Genomic DNA, 17,793 nt, shown 5'->3' with positions numbered 1-17,793 from the left:
TTCTTCTGTTACACTTACTGGAATTTTGTCACGCTATCATCAGATGGTATAATTCAGAGGTTGATATCAGAGGAGCATCTGTTCCTTTGTGCGTACCAAAGGGAACTAGTGGCCAACGAATGCAGATGTTTTAGTGACAAATACTAAAACAAAATTATGTTTGCTATTTGTAGATCAGAGATCTGCGCGCTCTCTCTCTTCTGCCGGTACTCCGTGCAGCAGTGAAGATGACTCTGATGGTGAAATGGAGAAAGACGGTGTTATGGGCAAAGAGGAGTATGATATTGAAAAGGCATCTGATAACGCAGCACGTGCACAATACGGAAATGAGCACGGGGAGAATAAACCGCTGAGAATGGAGGAAAATCAGGAAACTTTTGCACCGGAAGAGGAAGGAATAGATGAAGCGGAAAAGGCAGAGTCGGAAGATCTAACAGTAGGGGAAGGTACTGGAATTTTTCATGAAAATATAATGCGAAGACAGCATCAAAGTCCTGCAGTTAATGGAGAACTCAAACAGACTGGGTCGGTAGAAAGTGCCGTACGGGAAGATGGGGAGAAGAATGCAAGTATCAGGAGCGATGCTGGGGAAGAAAGCCTTCTAGTGCCTTTGGAAAGCAACACGATGGAAGCGGAGGATAGCGATGAAGAGTCTGCTCAGGGTGACGGAGGAGGTGGTGAGTACAGTCCGTCTGCACAGCTGTGAGTGACTAGCGCATGCAGGTGTTGCTGTGTTTGCCTTTATGCTAAGTCATGGTCTAGCACAGGGAATGCAGCTGCTGGACTATTTTCAAGCTACAAGAATACCGTGTACTGCTGTGAGCTAAATAACCGCCCAGAATGCAACCTGGGTTTATTGTTTGTTTTCTGGTGTTTCCAGTCTAAGGCTTTGGCCAGTCTTTTTTACATGAAGCCTTTTTACATGGCTCCATTTGGGTCTGCCCTGACATTTCAGACTTTAAACCAAGCTGAGACAGCTGGATGACTTCCACACCCCTTTTACTTTTTAATGGTTCTCTTTCTTACCTCCTCTTTTGTAACTTTGTGACAGTTTTTGAAGATTGCAAACCAGTCCAGAAGGAAACAGCAAAGGCAGATGGAGATGATCGTCATGTGAATTCCGAACCTGAACCTATTGATTCCTGCGTGGGTGAGGAAGAAGAGAACATAACAAGTACAGAGCGTGATGCCAATGAAGGTGAGGTTGGCCGTCGATCCGGGGACATGGATTAGATCTTCTTCATCTGAGGTCTTGTTATAGAAGTGTTTGCCCTTTCCCTTTTCTTTCTAGGCTATCAGACCCTCTCCTTGTGCTCTTTTCTTTCCTAATGTATAAAATCGGGTGATGACTGGCTGAATTCTGTGGTCATGTCTAATTAACACTTTTTGGCACTTGGAATGGTGTCGGGTAAAGAATCCAGGCCATGAAAAAACTGGCTGCCAGTCAAGGAAACAGCTGTGGAAAGCAGGACTCCAGTGAGTTTCCCTTTGCTTCCAGGCAGCGTGGGGCCTCCTTGGGAAAGGCATTGTCAAGACGGGCAGGCTGGGACTGACGGACTGGGACCGAACTGCAGCCGAACTGCAGACCTGGTCTCCGTGCTGTACCCTCTTTGTCTCCCAAACTCATCTCTCTGTTCGCAGTTGGCGTAACTGGCAGTGAGGAAATTGCAGCTTGATCTTGGTTCCCTCCACGAATGTTTCTGGTCCTTGCAACCTTAGCAGTTTATCGCTGGAGACTTGATCTGCCCGACAGAAGAGCCTTGCGTGTTAAACAGGGGGTGTTAAGGCCAGCCATCCTGCTGCAGCCATGAGCTGTAGTGAAAGTAAATGTTAAGATTCTACTCCGCAGTAGCGACGAGTCTGAGAAGAGAAGAAAACCATAGGGTTAAAACCAGCTTCAGTCTGCACTGTTGCTCTTACATTTCTTTCTTCTGTCCTCTAAGAGTCTAAGCTGGCAGGAACAGGTCATATATATTGTTTTTAAATTGCTAGTTGCGCACTGTCTTGGACTTTGGCACATTAATCCAGGGTGTTGTAAGTTTTTTTTTCTGGTCAGCTAGGAGCCTGTAGATCTTCTTCCTCTGTGTAGTGTAAGAACATAGCCTTTCAAGGTTTGTTGTCTTTCATCCAGAAGATGTATACAGGAGGCTGGAGGTTCCTTCTCATCTCTGGTCTGTCAGTTATTCTCTTATTTCTCAGTAATTCTTTCTCAGACGAGATTGCTTCTGCCTTGGTCTCATCAGCTGACCACAAACAACTGTCCATAGCATTTATTTCAAAGTCCAGTAGTCTGCATATGTTGATCTTCACAAGGACCTGTATTTGTGATGCATAGACCAGGGCAGGAGAACATGTGGTTCCTGTGCAGCCTGACTTCTGTGTCAATTGTCCCTCCAAATCATAGTTGAAACATGTTTGCTTCCCAGGCAGGAGGTCTTTGGAAAGCCTGGAATCTCCTAGTTGTTAACTTCTCAGGTTCGCATGGTGCCTTGTTTTGAATACTTCAGCGCTGAAGCAGCTTCCCGGTTGCCGTTACCGTTCCTGCCCAAGGCAAGACCTCACTTTACAGGAGGGAATACTTTCTAAGCAGCAGCCAGAGTAAATGAACGCCTCTCTCTGCTGGTGAAGCAGGTGAACACGTAGAGTATAGCACGCACAACACAGCATTTGGTTTCTTTTAGACAAAGTGAACAAAGCATCTGTGTTACAGGGACTGGCAAAATCCATTACGTTAGACTCAGTCCAGTATTAGCGGCTGGACAGTTCCAGACACTGTGCTTTTGTGGAGACAGCAATATTTAGCTCTGAGTTTGGATGACAGTTTGGGATGTTTTATTTCATTTTGTACCAAAACTTCCATTAGAAGTTTCTTAAATGATGACATGTTACTGATTTTGATAGTGGGCCTGAGTGCTGCCAGGTTCAGGAGGCAGGATTTTCAGTGTGAGTGCTGTAAAAATACGACAGTGATTGATAACTCATTAATATAAGTCCATGTATAAAAGAAGAAAAATTTTAAAATACAAGGGACAGAAATCTAGTGGTAAACATAAGCAACAAACCTGGTGCAAGATGCGTCTTGGATGAAGTCATGGTTTTTCATATTGCAAAATGTAGAGTTTTCCACTGCCTGTGCAGTTCCCTCTTCTTCCTTAGTTTGACCAGCATTTCTTGTCTCGGCCATGCCGGTCTCTTCCCTTCTCTGCCTGACTTCTTACACTTGGGGATCGAGAGCTCTTGCGCTCTGTGGAATACATCCTTAAAGACCTGCCAGCTCTGTTCTGTTCCCCTGTCCCTGAGGACCGTTTCCCAGGGAGTCCTTCTGACTATCTCCTTGAAGAGCTGGAAATTTGCCCTCCTAACATTTAGGGTCCTGACTATGCTCTTCGTTATTCCCGTTTCCCTCAGTAGCATTAGTTCCACCAGCGCGTGGTCTCTGCAGCCCAGGCTGCCTCTGATGTTGACATCCCCAACGAGCTCACTCGCATTGGTGACCACCAGGTCTAGTATCGCATCCCCTCGGGTAGGGGTGCTTATTACCTGGCTTAAGAAGTTGTCCTCAATGCATTCTAGGAACCTGCTGGATTGCCTACAGCTTGCCGTGTTGCTTTTCCAGCAGATGTCCGGGTGGTTGAAGTCCCCCAGTAGGACGAGAGCCTGCGAGCGCGAAGCCTCCTGGAGTTGGAGGAAGAACGCTTCGTCTGTCAGCTCCTCTTGATCTGGCGGCCTGTAGTAGACACCAACCACTAGGTTCCCTTTGTTGCCTCTCTCTCCGATTCTTACCCATAAGCTTTCGACCTGCTCGTGGTTATTCTTCAGGGCCAGCTCTTCACTCTGTAGTGTTTTCTTGATGTAAAGGGCAACGCCCCCGCCCCTCCTTCCTTGCCTGTCCCTTGTGAACAGCCTGTAGCCATCAAGAGCTACATTCCAGTCGTGGGATTCATCCCACCAAGTTTCCGTGATGGCAATCAGGTCGTAGCTTTCCAGCAGCACGATTGCTTCCAACTCCTCCTGTTTGTTTCCCATGCTGCGTGCGTTTGTATAGAGGCATTTCATCTGAGCTGTCGGCCTCGTTACCTTCATAGCAGAGCACCCCTTTTTTCCCTTGAGGTGTTTCATGGGTATTTTCTTGTTGGCACCTGATACCTCAGGTGCCTCCAGCTCCCTTCCGCAAGACTTCCACATTGCTGCAGTGTCCCTCGCATGCTGCTGGGCAACGGGTTGAGGGCTCCTACTAGCCCCCCGTCCCTCTAACCATTGTGTATCCTCCCCTAGCCTGTCGCTGGCAAGCCTGATAGGTTCCCCTTCCCCCTTCCCCTCTAGTGTAAAGCCCTGTCAATGAGCCCCGCCAGCTCCTGGGCAAAGATCCTCTTCCCCCTTTGAGAAAGCTGGCTCCCATTTGATGCCAGCAAGCTTGGTGCTGTGTATGTCATCCCGTGGTCAAAGAACCCAAAGTTGTGGCGGTGACACCAGTCACGGAGCCATGTGTTAGTAGACTGAGTCTGCCTATGTCGCTCAACGTCTCTGCCCACCACTGGAAGGAGCGATGAAAAGATAACCTGTGCTCCAGATTCCTTTACTAATCGTCCTAGGGCTTTGAATTCTTTTTTAATTACCCTCGGGCTACTTACTGCAACTTTGTCTGCACCCACGTGGAAGAGCAGCAGAGGATAATAGTCTGAGGGTCGGACCAGTCTAAGAAGTTTCCTAGCAATGTCCTTGACCCGTGCTCCCGGGAGGCAACAGACTTCCCTGAGAGGAGGGTCTGCCTGGCATATCGGACCCTCTGTTCCCCTCAGCTGGGAGTCTCCTACAACTATGACTCGTCTCTTCCTCCTTGTGGAGCTGGTAGTAATACGAGAGGGAGGTCCTTCTGATCTTTGTGCCTCCTCCGCTGTGGATGGGTCAGCCCCTGCACCATCCACCGCCTTGTCCTCCACATCTAGAGCCTCATACCTATTATGCAGAGGCACCTGTGGAGATGTGGTGGGCAAGGGAAGGGTTGGCCTCCTGCCCCGATTGCGGACCCGCTTCCACTCGCTGTTTTCCTTTACGTCCCTTCCTGCAGCCTGGTGGGGGGAGGTTACTAGTGCCCTTTGGTCCCGGGCCTTTTTTACAGGTTGTTCCTGGGTAGACTCCTGGGTTGTCAGGGCACGGCTCCACCAGTCGATCTCCTGCTCGGCCTCCCTGATGCTCCCTAGCCTATCTACCTCTTCTCTTAGCTCTGCCACCAGGCAGAGCAGATAGTCCACCTGGTCGCACCTTGTGCGGCCATTCCCTTTGCTGCTGTCCGTCTCCAGCGCTAGCTGGCGGCACTCGCTGCAGCCAGAGGCCTGGGCAGCCGCGTGCTTTCCAGGGACCTCAGTCTGGGCCGAGGCTTCCTTTCTGACCAGCAGGGAAGCAGCAGCCTGCTGACGGCGGGGTGCCATGGCCGAGCTTCCTTCCTGCAGATGAGTTTCCTCAGCTTCCCCGGGGGCTGGGGGAGGGCTCCGCCTTCCCTGCGCGCGCTGCCTGCGCCAACTGCGGCGCCGCGCTCCCGGCCGCTCGCGCTCCCTAGGGTTGGCGCTTGTGCTCGGGAGGGCCGCGCCTCGTTACCGCTGACCCCGCCCCCGCCGCGTCAGAGCTGCGCGCTGGTTGGCGGCTGACCCCTGCCTGCTGGGGGGGGGGGGGTGCGGGGGGGGGGGGTGAGGTGCCTTCTCCCTGCCTGCGCTTTCGACTTGTCGATCCTGCCGCTTTAGGAAAGGGTTCCCCGGCGCGGTTGTCCACTCCGCGGGGCCTTCGCGGAGCCCTTCGCCTCGGTGGCTTCGCTGAAATCGCCATTTCTTGTATTGATTTCTTGTATTGCAAAATGTAGAGTTTTTACTTTTAAAGTCTGGTCTAGTGTTCAGGCGATGCGTGGTCTGGTGGGAGGAAGCAACCTGCTGTGCTCCCTGCCCTCCTTCCCCCACCTCCATTCTCTCTCTGGAAATTCTCTTCCCAGCTTGTCCTCTCTTCTTCTGGTTCCTTCACTGTCTGCAGCTGCTTGAGCTGCCCTGCGCACCTTCTGCTTTCCCCTGCAGCAGGCATGCCCCGAGAGCAAGGCGGGCCTGGCTCTGGAGGGCAGGAAGGGCAGAGTGGCAGCAGGGAGCAGCGAGACAGTGAACTTCATCTCCAGTCCAGCTTGAGTGGTTTGCACGTGATTTTGGAGATCTTTATCGTATTCACTGAGATAACAGAAGTGCACTAAAGGACAGTTGCTATGTTTGCAATCTTTTATCAAATGGAGCGCAAGAAACTATTCTAAAACTGGAGTCATATTTAGAGGTGCTTTTGGAGGTGTATTTCTAAGTGATTGACGGAGCTAATCTGGTTCATTTCCATTGTTGGACAAAAATATGTTAAATGGCTTTGATTTTAACACTTCGATACCTGTGGGCAATGTTCTTCTGTTACACTTACTGGAATTTTGTCACGCTATCATCAGATGGTATAATTCAGAGGTTGATATCAGAGGAGCATCTGTTCCTTTGTGCGTACCAAAGGGAACTAGTGGCCAACGAATGCAGATGTTTTAGTGACAAATACTAAAACAAAATTATGTTTGCTATTTGTAGATCAGAGATCTGCGCGCTCTCTCTCTTCTGCCGGTACTCCGTGCAGCAGTGAAGATGACTCTGATGGTGAAATGGAGAAAGACGGTGTTATGGGCAAAGAGGAGTATGATATTGAAAAGGCATCTGATAACGCAGCACGTGCACAATACGGAAATGAGCACGGGGAGAATAAACCGCTGAGAATGGAGGAAAATCAGGAAACTTTTGCACCGGAAGAGGAAGGAATAGATGAAGCGGAAAAGGCAGAGTCGGAAGATCTAACAGTAGGGGAAGGTACTGGAATTTTTCATGAAAATATAATGCGAAGACAGCATCAAAGTCCTGCAGTTAATGGAGAACTCAAACAGACTGGGTCGGTAGAAAGTGCCGTACGGGAAGATGGGGAGAAGAATGCAAGTATCAGGAGCGATGCTGGGGAAGAAAGCCTTCTAGTGCCTTTGGAAAGCAACACGATGGAAGCGGAGGATAGCGATGAAGAGTCTGCTCAGGGTGACGGAGGAGGTGGTGAGTACAGTCCGTCTGCACAGCTGTGAGTGACTAGCGCATGCAGGTGTTGCTGTGTTTGCCTTTATGCTAAGTCATGGTCTAGCACAGGGAATGCAGCTGCTGGACTATTTTCAAGCTACAAGAATACCGTGTACTGCTGTGAGCTAAATAACCGCCCAGAATGCAACCTGGGTTTATTGTTTGTTTTCTGGTGTTTCCAGTCTAAGGCTTTGGCCAGTCTTTTTTACATGAAGCCTTTTTACATGGCTCCATTTGGGTCTGCCCTGACATTTCAGACTTTAAACCAAGCTGAGACAGCTGGATGACTTCCACACCCCTTTTACTTTTTAATGGTTCTCTTTCTTACCTCCTCTTTTGTAACTTTGTGACAGTTTTTGAAGATTGCAAACCAGTCCAGAAGGAAACAGCAAAGGCAGATGGAGATGATCGTCATGTGAATTCCGAACCTGAACCTATTGATTCCTGCGTGGGTGAGGAAGAAGAGAACATAACAAGTACAGAGCGTGATGCCAATGAAGGTGAGGTTGGCCGTCGATCCGGGGACATGGATTAGATCTTCTTCATCTGAGGTCTTGTTATAGAAGTGTTTGCCCTTTCCCTTTTCTTTCTAGGCTATCAGACCCTCTCCTTGTGCTCTTTTCTTTCCTAATGTATAAAATCGGGTGATGACTGGCTGAATTCTGTGGTCATGTCTAATTAACACTTTTTGGCACTTGGAATGGTGTCGGGTAAAGAATCCAGGCCATGAAAAAACTGGCTGCCAGTCAAGGAAACAGCTGTGGAAAGCAGGACTCCAGTGAGTTTCCCTTTGCTTCCAGGCAGCGTGGGGCCTCCTTGGGAAAGGCATTGTCAAGACGGGCAGGCTGCGACTGACGGACTGGGACCGAACTGCAGCCGAACTGCAGACCTGGTCTCCGTGCTGTACCCTCTTTGTCTCCCAAACTCATCTCTCTGTTCGCAGTTGGCGTAACTGGCAGTGAGGAAATTGCAGCTTGATCTTGGTTCCCTCCACGAATGTTTCTGGTCCTTGCAACCTTAGCAGTTTATCGCTGGAGACTTGATCTGCCCGACAGAAGAGCCTTGCGTGTTAAACAGGGGGTGTTAAGGCCAGCCATCCTGCTGCAGCCATGAGCTGTAGTGAAAGTAAATGTTAAGATTCTACTCCGCAGTAGCGACGAGTCTGAGAAGAGAAGAAAACCATAGGTTAAAACCAGCTTCAGTCTGCACTGTTGCTCTTACATTTCTTTCTTCTGTCCTCTAAGAGTCTAAGCTGGCAGGGACAGGTCATATATATTGTTTTTAAATTGCTAGTTGCGCACTGTCTTGGACTTTGGCACATTAATCCAGGGTGTTGTAAGTTTTTTTTTCTGGTCAGCTAGGAGCCTGTAGATCTTCTTCCTCTGTGTAGTGTAAGAACGTAGCCTTTCAAGGTTTGTTGTCTTTCATCCAGAAGATGTATACAGGAGGCTGGAGGTTCCTTCTCATCTCTGGTCTGTCAGTTATTCTCTTATTTCTCAGTAATTCTTTCTCAGACGAGATTGCTTCTGCCTTGGTCTCATCAGCTGACCACAAACAACTGTCCATAGCATTTAATTTCAAAGTCCAGTAGTCTGCATATGTTGATCTTCACAAGGACCTGTATTTGTGATGCATAGACCAGGGCAGGAGAACATGTGGTTCCTGTGCAGCCTGACTTCTGTGTCAATTGTCCCTCCAAATCATAGTTGAAACATGTTTGCTTCCCAGGCAGGAGGTCTTTGGAAAGCCTGGAATCTCCTAGTTGTTAACTTCTCAGGTTCGCATGGTGCCTTGTTTTGAATACTTCAGCGCTGAAGCAGCTTCCCGGTTGCCGTTACCGTTCCTGCCCAAGGCAAGACCTCACTTTACAGGAGGGAATACTTTGTAAGCAGCAGCCAGAGTAAATGAACGCCTCTCTCTGCTGGTGAAGCAGGTGAACACGTAGAGTATAGCACGCACAACACAGCATTTGGTTTCTTTTAGACAAAGTGAACAAAGCATCTGTGTTACAGGGACTGGCAAAATCCATTAGGTTAGACTCAGTCCAGTATTAGCGGCTGGACAGTTCCAGACACTGTGCTTTTGTGGAGACAGCAATATTTAGCTCTGAGTTTGGATGACAGTTTGGGATGTTTTATTTCATTTTGTACCAAAACTTCCATTAGAAGTTTCTTAAATGATGACATGTTACTGATTTTGATAGTGGGCCTGAGTGCTGCCAGGTTCAGGAGGCAGGATTTTCAGTGTGAGTGCTGTAAAAATACGACAGTGATTGATAACTCATTAATATAAGTCCATGTATAAAAGAAGAAAAATTTTAAAATACAAGGGACAGAAATCTAGTGGTAAACATAAGCAACAAACCTGGTGCAAGATGCGTCTTGGATGAAGTCATGGTTTTTCATATTGCAAAATGTAGAGTTTTCCACTGCCTGTGCAGTTCCCTCTTCTTCCTTAGTTTGACCAGCATTTCTTGTCTCGGCCATGCCGGTCTCTTCCCTTCTCTGCCTGACTTCTTACACTTGGGGATCGAGAGCTCTTGCGCTCTGTGGAATACATCCTTAAAGACCTGCCAGCTCTGTTCTGTTCCCCTGTCCCTGAGGACCGTTTCCCAGGGAGTCCTTCTGACTATCTCCTTGAAGAGCTGGAAATTTGCCCTCCTAACATTTAGGGTCCTGACTATGCTCTTCGTTATTCCCGTTTCCCTCAGTAGCATTAGTTCCACCAGCGCGTGGTCTCTGCAGCCCAGGCTGCCTCTGATGTTGACATCCCCAACGAGCTCACTCGCATTGGTGACCACCAGGTCTAGTATCGCATCCCCTCGGGTAGGGGTGCTTATTACCTGGCTTAAGAAGTTGTCCTCAATGCATTCTAGGAACCTGCTGGATTGCCTACAGCTTGCCGTGTTGCTTTTCCAGCAGATGTCCGGGTGGTTGAAGTCCCCCAGTAGGACGAGAGCCTGCGAGCGCGAAGCCTCCTGGAGTTGGAGGAAGAACGCTTCGTCTGTCAGCTCCTCTTGATCTGGCGGCCTGTAGTAGACACCAACCACTAGGTTCCCTTTGTTGCCTCTCTCTCCGATTCTTACCCATAAGCTTTCGACCTGCTCGTGGTTATTCTTCAGGGCCAGCTCTTCACTCTGTAGTGTTTTCTTGATGTAAAGGGCAACGCCCCCGCCCCTCCTTCCTTGCCTGTCCCTTGTGAACAGCCTGTAGCCATCAAGAGCTACATTCCAGTCGTGGGATTCATCCCACCAAGTTTCCGTGATGGCAATCAGGTCGTAGCTTTCCAGCAGCACGATTGCTTCCAACTCCTCCTGTTTGTTTCCCATGCTGCGTGCGTTTGTATAGAGGCATTTCATCTGAGCTGTCGGCCTCGTTACCTTCATAGCAGAGCACCCCTTTTTTCCCTTGAGGTGTTTCATGGGTATTTTCTTGTTGGCACCTGATACCTCAGGTGCCTCCAGCTCCCTTCCGCAAGACTTCCACATTGCTGCAGTGTCCCTCGCATGCTGCTGGGCAACGGGTTGAGGGCTCCTACTAGCCCCCCGTCCCTCTAACCATTGTGTATCCTCCCCTAGCCTGTCGCTGGCAAGCCTGATAGGTTCCCCTTCCCCCTTCCCCTCTAGTGTAAAGCCCTGTCAATGAGCCCCGCCAGCTCCTGGGCAAAGATCCTCTTCCCCCTTTGAGAAAGCTGGCTCCCATTTGATGCCAGCAAGCTTGGTGCTGTGTATGTCATCCCGTGGTCAAAGAACCCAAAGTTGTGGCGGTGACACCAGTCACGGAGCCATGTGTTAGTAGACTGAGTCTGCCTATGTCGCTCAACGTCTCTGCCCACCACTGGAAGGAGCGATGAAAAGATAACCTGTGCTCCAGATTCCTTTACTAATCGTCCTAGGGCTTTGAATTCTTTTTTAATTACCCTCGGGCTACTTACTGCAACTTTGTCTGCACCCACGTGGAAGAGCAGCAGAGGATAATAGTCTGAGGGTCGGACCAGTCTAAGAAGTTTCCTAGCAATGTCCTTGACCCGTGCTCCCGGGAGGCAACAGACTTCCCTGAGAGGAGGGTCTGCCTGGCATATCGGACCCTCTGTTCCCCTCAGCTGGGAGTCTCCTACAACTATGACTCGTCTCTTCCTCCTTGTGGAGCTGGTAGTAATACGAGAGGGAGGTCCTTCTGATCTTTGTGCCTCCTCCGCTGTGGATGGGTCAGCCCCTGCACCATCCACCGCCTTGTCCTCCACATCTAGAGCCTCATACCTATTATGCAGAGGCACCTGTGGAGATGTGGTGGGCAAGGGAAGGGTTGGCCTCCTGCCCCGATTGCGGACCCGCTTCCACTCGCTGTTTTCCTTTACGTCCCTTCCTGCAGCCTGGTGGGGGGAGGTTACTAGTGCCCTTTGGTCCCGGGCCTTTTTTACAGGTTGTTCCTGGGTAGACTCCTGGGTTGTCAGGGCACGGCTCCACCAGTCGATCTCCTGCTCGGCCTCCCTGATGCTCCCTAGCCTATCTACCTCTTCTCTTAGCTCTGCCACCAGGCAGAGCAGATAGTCCACCTGGTCGCACCTTGTGCGGCCATTCCCTTTGCTGCTGTCCGTCTCCAGCGCTAGCTGGCGGCACTCGCTGCAGCCAGAGGCCTGGGCAGCCGCGTGCTTTCCAGGGACCTCAGTCTGGGCCGAGGCTTCCTTTCTGACCAGCAGGGAAGCAGCAGCCTGCTGACGGCGGGGTGCCATGGCCGAGCTTCCTTCCTGCAGATGAGTTTCCTCAGCTTCCCCGGGGGCTGGGGGAGGGCTCCGCCTTCCCTGCGCGCGCTGCCTGCGCCAACTGCGGCGCCGCGCTCCCGGCCGCTCGCGCTCCCTAGGGTTGGCGCTTGTGCTCGGGAGGGCCGCGCCTCGTTACCGCTGACCCCGCCCCCGCCGCGTCAGAGCTGCGCGCTGGTTGGCGGCTGACCCCTGCCTGCTGGGGGGGGGGGGGTGCGGGGGGGGGGGGTGAGGTGCCTTCTCCCTGCCTGCGCTTTCGACTTGTCGATCCTGCCGCTTTAGGAAAGGGTTCCCCGGCGCGGTTGTCCACTCCGCGGGGCCTTCGCGGAGCCCTTCGCCTCGGTGGCTTCGCTGAAATCGCCATTTCTTGTATTGATTTCTTGTATTGCAAAATGTAGAGTTTTTACTTTTAAAGTCTGGTCTAGTGTTCAGGCGATGCGTGGTCTGGTGGGAGGAAGCAACCTGCTGTGCTCCCTGCCCTCCTTCCCCCACCTCCATTCTCTCTCTGGAAATTCTCTTCCCAGCTTGTCCTCTCTTCTTCTGGTTCCTTCACTGTCTGCAGCTGCTTGAGCTGCCCTGCGCACCTTCTGCTTTCCCCTGCAGCAGGCATGCCCCGAGAGCAAGGCGGGCCTGGCTCTGGAGGGCAGGAAGGGCAGAGTGGCAGCAGGGAGCAGCGAGACAGTGAACTTCATCTCCAGTCCAGCTTGAGTGGTTTGCACGTGATTTTGGAGATCTTTATCGTATTCACTGAGATAACAGAAGTGCACTAAAGGACAGTTGCTATGTTTGCAATCTTTTATCAAATGGAGCGCAAGAAACTATTCTAAAACTGGAGTCATATTTAGAGGTGCTTTTGGAGGTGTATTTCTAAGTGATTGACGGAGCTAATCTGGTTCATTTCCATTGTTGGACAAAAATATGTTAAATGGCTTTGATTTTAACACTTCGATACCTGTGGGCAATGTTCTTCTGTTACACTTACTGGAATTTTGTCACGCTATCATCAGATGGTATAATTCAGAGGTTGATATCAGAGGAGCATCTGTTCCTTTGTGCGTACCAAAGGGAACTAGTGGCCAACGAATGCAGATGTTTTAGTGACAAATACTAAAACAAAATTATGTTTGCTATTTGTAGATCAGAGATCTGCGCGCTCTCTCTCTTCTGCCGGTACTCCGTGCAGCAGTGAAGATGACTCTGATGGTGAAATGGAGAAAGACGGTGTTATGGGCAAAGAGGAGTATGATATTGAAAAGGCATCTGATAACGCAGCACGTGCACAATACGGAAATGAGCACGGGGAGAATAAACCGCTGAGAATGGAGGAAAATCAGGAAACTTTTGCACCGGAAGAGGAAGGAATAGATGAAGCGGAAAAGGCAGAGTCGGAAGATCTAACAGTAGGGGAAGGTACTGGAATTTTTCATGAAAATATAATGCGAAGACAGCATCAAAGTCCTGCAGTTAATGGAGAACTCAAACAGACTGGGTCGGTAGAAAGTGCCGTACGGGAAGATGGGGAGAAGAATGCAAGTATCAGGAGCGATGCTGGGGAAGAAAGCCTTCTAGTGCCTTTGGAAAGCAACACGATGGAAGCGGAGGATAGCGATGAAGAGTCTGCTCAGGGTGACGGAGGAGGTGGTGAGTACAGTCCGTCTGCACAGCTGTGAGTGACTAGCGCATGCAGGTGTTGCTGTGTTTGCCTTTATGCTAAGTCATGGTCTAGCACAGGGAATGCAGCTGCTGGACTATTTTCAAGCTACAAGAATACCGTGTACTGCTGTGAGCTAAATAACCGCCCAGAATGCAACCTGGGTTTATTGTTTGTTTTCTGGTGTTTCCAGTCTAAGGCTTTGGCCAGTCTTTTTTACATGAAGCCTTTTTACATGGCTCCATTTGGGTCTGCCCTGACATTTCAGACTTTAAACCAAGCTGAGACAGCTGGATGACTTCCACACCCCTTTTGCTTTTTAATGGTTCTCTTTCTTACCTCCTCTTTTGTAACTTTGTGACAGTTTTTGAAGATTGCAAACCAGTCCAGAAGGAAACAGCAAAGGCAGATGGAGATGATCGTCATGTGAATTCCGAACCTGAACCTATTGATTCCTGCGTGGGTGAGGAAGAAGAGAACATAACAAGTACAGAGCGTGATGCCAATGAAGGTGAGGTTGGCCGTCGATCCGGGGACATGGATTAGATCTTCTTCATCTGAGGTCTTGTTATAGAAGTGTTTGCCCTTTCCCTTTTCTTTCTAGGCTATCAGACCCTCTCCTTGTGCTCTTTTCTTTCCTAATGTATAAAATCGGGTGATGACTGGCTGAATTCTGTGGTCATGTCTAATTAACACTTTTTGGCACTTGGAATGGTGTCGGGTAAAGAATCCAGGCCATGAAAAAACTGGCTGCCAGTCAAGGAAACAGCTGTGGAAAGCAGGACTCCAGTGAGTTTCCCTTTGCTTCCAGGCAGCGTGGGGCCTCCTTGGGAAAGGCATTGTCAAGACGGGCAGGCTGCGACTGACGGACTGGGACCGAACTGCAGCCGAACTGCAGACCTGGTCTCCGTGCTGTACCCTCTTTGTCTCCCAAACTCATCTCTCTGTTCGCAGTTGGCGTAACTGGCAGTGAGGAAATTGCAGCTTGATCTTGGTTCCCTCCACGAATGTTTCTGGTCCTTGCAACCTTAGCAGTTTATCGCTGGAGACTTGATCTGCCCGACAGAAGAGCCTTGCGTGTTAAACAGGGGGTGTTAAGGCCAGCCATCCTGCTGCAGCCATGAGCTGTAGTGAAAGTAAATGTTAAGATTCTACTCCGCAGTAGCGACGAGTCTGAGAAGAGAAGAAAACCATAGGTTAAAACCAGCTTCAGTCTGCACTGTTGCTCTTACATTTCTTTCTTCTGTCCTCTAAGAGTCTAAGCTGGCAGGGACAGGTCATATATATTGTTTTTAAATTGCTAGTTGCGCACTGTCTTGGACTTTGGCACATTAATCCAGGGTGTTGTAAGTTTTTTTTTCTGGTCAGCTAGGAGCCTGTAGATCTTCTTCCTCTGTGTAGTGTAAGAACGTAGCCTTTCAAGGTTTGTTGTCTTTCATCCAGAAGATGTATACAGGAGGCTGGAGGTTCCTTCTCATCTCTGGTCTGTCAGTTATTCTCTTATTTCTCAGTAATTCTTTCTCAGACGAGATTGCTTCTGCCTTGGTCTCATCAGCTGACCACAAACAACTGTCCATAGCATTTAATTTCAAAGTCCAGTAGTCTGCATATGTTGATCTTCACAAGGACCTGTATTTGTGATGCATAGACCAGGGCAGGAGAACATGTGGTTCCTGTGCAGCCTGACTTCTGTGTCAATTGTCCCTCCAAATCATAGTTGAAACATGTTTGCTTCCCAGGCAGGAGGTCTTTGGAAAGCCTGGAATCTCCTAGTTGTTAACTTCTCAGGTTCGCATGGTGCCTTGTTTTGAATACTTCAGCGCTGAAGCAGCTTCCCGGTTGCCGTTACCGTTCCTGCCCAAGGCAAGACCTCACTTTACAGGAGGGAATACTTTGTAAGCAGCAGCCAGAGTAAATGAACGCCTCTCTCTGCTGGTGAAGCAGGTGAACACGTAGAGTATAGCACGCACAACACAGCATTTGGTTTCTTTTAGACAAAGTGAACAAAGCATCTGTGTTACAGGGACTGGCAAAATCCATTACGTTAGACTCAGTCCAGTATTAGCGGCTGGACAGTTCCAGACACTGTGCTTTTGTGGAGACAGCAATATTTAGCTCTGAGTTTGGATGACAGTTTGGGATGTTTTATTTCATTTTGTACCAAAACTTCCATTAGAAGTTTCTTAAATGATGACATGTTACTGATTTTGATAGTGGGCCTGAGTGCTGCCAGGTTCAGGAGGCAGGATTTTCAGTGTGAGTGCTGTAAAAATACGACAGTGATTGATAACTCATTAATATAAGTCCATGTATAAAAGAAGAAAAATTTTAAAATACAAGGGACAGAAATCTAGTGGTAAACATAAGCAACAAACCTGGTGCAAGATGCGTCTTGGATGAAGTCATGGTTTTTCATATTGCAAAATGTAGAGTTTTCCACTGCCTGTGCAGTTCCCTCTTCTTCCTTAGTTTGACCAGCATTTCTTGTCTCGGCCATGCCGGTCTCTTCCCTTCTCTGCCTGACTTCTTACACTTGGGGATCGAGAGCTCTTGCGCTCTGTGGAATACATCCTTAAAGACCTGCCAGCTCTGTTCTGTTCCCCTGTCCCTGAGGACCGTTTCCCAGGGAGTCCTTCTGACTATCTCCTTGAAGAGCTGGAAATTTGCCCTCCTAACATTTAGGGTCCTGACTATGCTCTTCGTTATTCCCGTTTCCCTCAGTAGCATTAGTTCCACCAGCGCGTGGTCTCTGCAGCCCAGGCTGCCTCTGATGTTGACATCCCCAACGAGCTCACTCGCATTGGTGACCACCAGGTCTAGTATCGCATCCCCTCGGGTAGGGGTGCTTATTACCTGGCTTAAGAAGTTGTCCTCAATGCATTCTAGGAACCTGCTGGATTGCCTACAGCTTGCCGTGTTGCTTTTCCAGCAGATGTCCGGGTGGTTGAAGTCCCCCAGTAGGACGAGAGCCTGCGAGCGCGAAGCCTCCTGGAGTTGGAGGAAGAACGCTTCGTCTGTCAGCTCCTCTTGATCTGGCGGCCTGTAGTAGACACCAACCACTAGGTTCCCTTTGTTGCCTCTCTCTCCGATTCTTACCCATAAGCTTTCGACCTGCTTGTGGTTATTCTTCAGGGCCAGCTCTTCACTCTGTAGTGTTTTCTTGATGTAAAGGGCAACGCCCCCGCCCCTCCTTCCTTGCCTGTCCCTTGTGAACAGCCTGTAGCCATCAAGAGCTACATTCCAGTCGTGGGATTCATCCCACCAAGTTTCCGTGATGGCAATCAGGTCGTAGCTTTCCAGCAGCACGATTGCTTCCAACTCCTCCTGTTTGTTTCCCATGCTGCGTGCGTTTGTATAGAGGCATTTCATCTGAGCTGTCGGCCTCGTTACCTTCATAGCAGAGCACCCCTTTTTTCCCTTGAGGTGTTTCATGGGTATTTTCTTGTTGGCACCTGATACCTCAGGTGCCTCCAGCTCCCTTCCGCAAGACTTCCACATTGCTGCAGTGTCCCTCGCATGCTGCTGGGCAACGGGTTGAGGGCTCCTACTAGCCCCCCGTCCCTCTAACCATTGTGTATCCTCCCCTAGCCTGTCGCTGGCAAGCCTGATAGGTTCCCCTTCCCCCTTCCCCTCTAGTGTAAAGCCCTGTCAATGAGCCCCGCCAGCTCCTGGGCAAAGATCCTCTTCCCCCTTTGAGAAAGCTGGCTCCCATTTGATGCCAGCAAGCTTGGTGCTGTGTATGTCATCCCGTGGTCAAAGAACCCAAAGTTGTGGCGGTGACACCAGTCACGGAGCCATGTGTTAGTAGACTGAGACTGCCTATGTCGCTCAACGTCTCTGCCCACCACTGGAAGGAGCGATGAAAAGATAACCTGTGCTCCAGATTCCTTTACTAATCGTCCTAGGGCTTTGAATTCTTTTTTAATTACCCTCGGGCTACTTACTGCAACTTTGTCTGCACCCACGTGGAAGAGCAGCAGAGGATAATAGTCTGAGGGTCGGACCAGTCTAAGAAGTTTCCTAGCAATGTCCTTGACCCATGCTCCCGGGAGGCAACAGACTTCCCTGAGAGGAGGGTCTGCCTGGCATATCGGACCCTCTGTTCCCCTCAGCTGGGAGTCTCCTACAACTATGACTCGTCTCTTCCTCCTTGTGGAGCTGGTAGTAATACGAGAGGGAGGTCCTTCTGATCTTTGTGCCTCCTCCGCTGTGGATGGGTCAGCCCCTGCACCATCCACCGCCTTGTCCTCCACATCTAGAGCCTCA

General features: G+C 49.8%; 1 protein-coding gene across 9 annotated transcripts in view; it reads left to right on the top strand.

The window, feature by feature from the left end:
* LOC142361431 (uncharacterized) overlaps positions 1-17,793 on the top strand; it is a 98,548-nt gene that overhangs the window by 33,375 nt on the left and 47,380 nt on the right. For all 9 annotated transcript variants that reach the window (XR_012764043.1, XR_012764045.1, XR_012764044.1 and 6 more), the window contains exons 16-21: positions 174-677; positions 1,052-1,198; positions 6,594-7,097; positions 7,472-7,618; positions 13,014-13,517; positions 13,892-14,038. Coding sequence is in view for 6 of the 9 variants with exons in the window: in XM_075421413.1 (XP_075277528.1) it covers positions 174-677; positions 1,052-1,198; positions 6,594-7,097; positions 7,472-7,618; positions 13,014-13,517; positions 13,892-14,038 (1,953 nt within the window). In the remaining 3 variants the exon portion in view is untranslated. The remainder of the gene's footprint in view (positions 1-173; positions 678-1,051; positions 1,199-6,593; positions 7,098-7,471; positions 7,619-13,013; positions 13,518-13,891; positions 14,039-17,793) is intronic.

The sequence above is a fragment of the Opisthocomus hoazin genome, chromosome 5, assembly GCF_030867145.1.
Source record: "Opisthocomus hoazin isolate bOpiHoa1 chromosome 5, bOpiHoa1.hap1, whole genome shotgun sequence".
NCBI classification, from domain to species: Eukaryota; Metazoa; Chordata; class Aves; order Opisthocomiformes; family Opisthocomidae; genus Opisthocomus; species Opisthocomus hoazin.
This window is presented reverse-complemented; position numbering and strand designations above follow the sequence as displayed.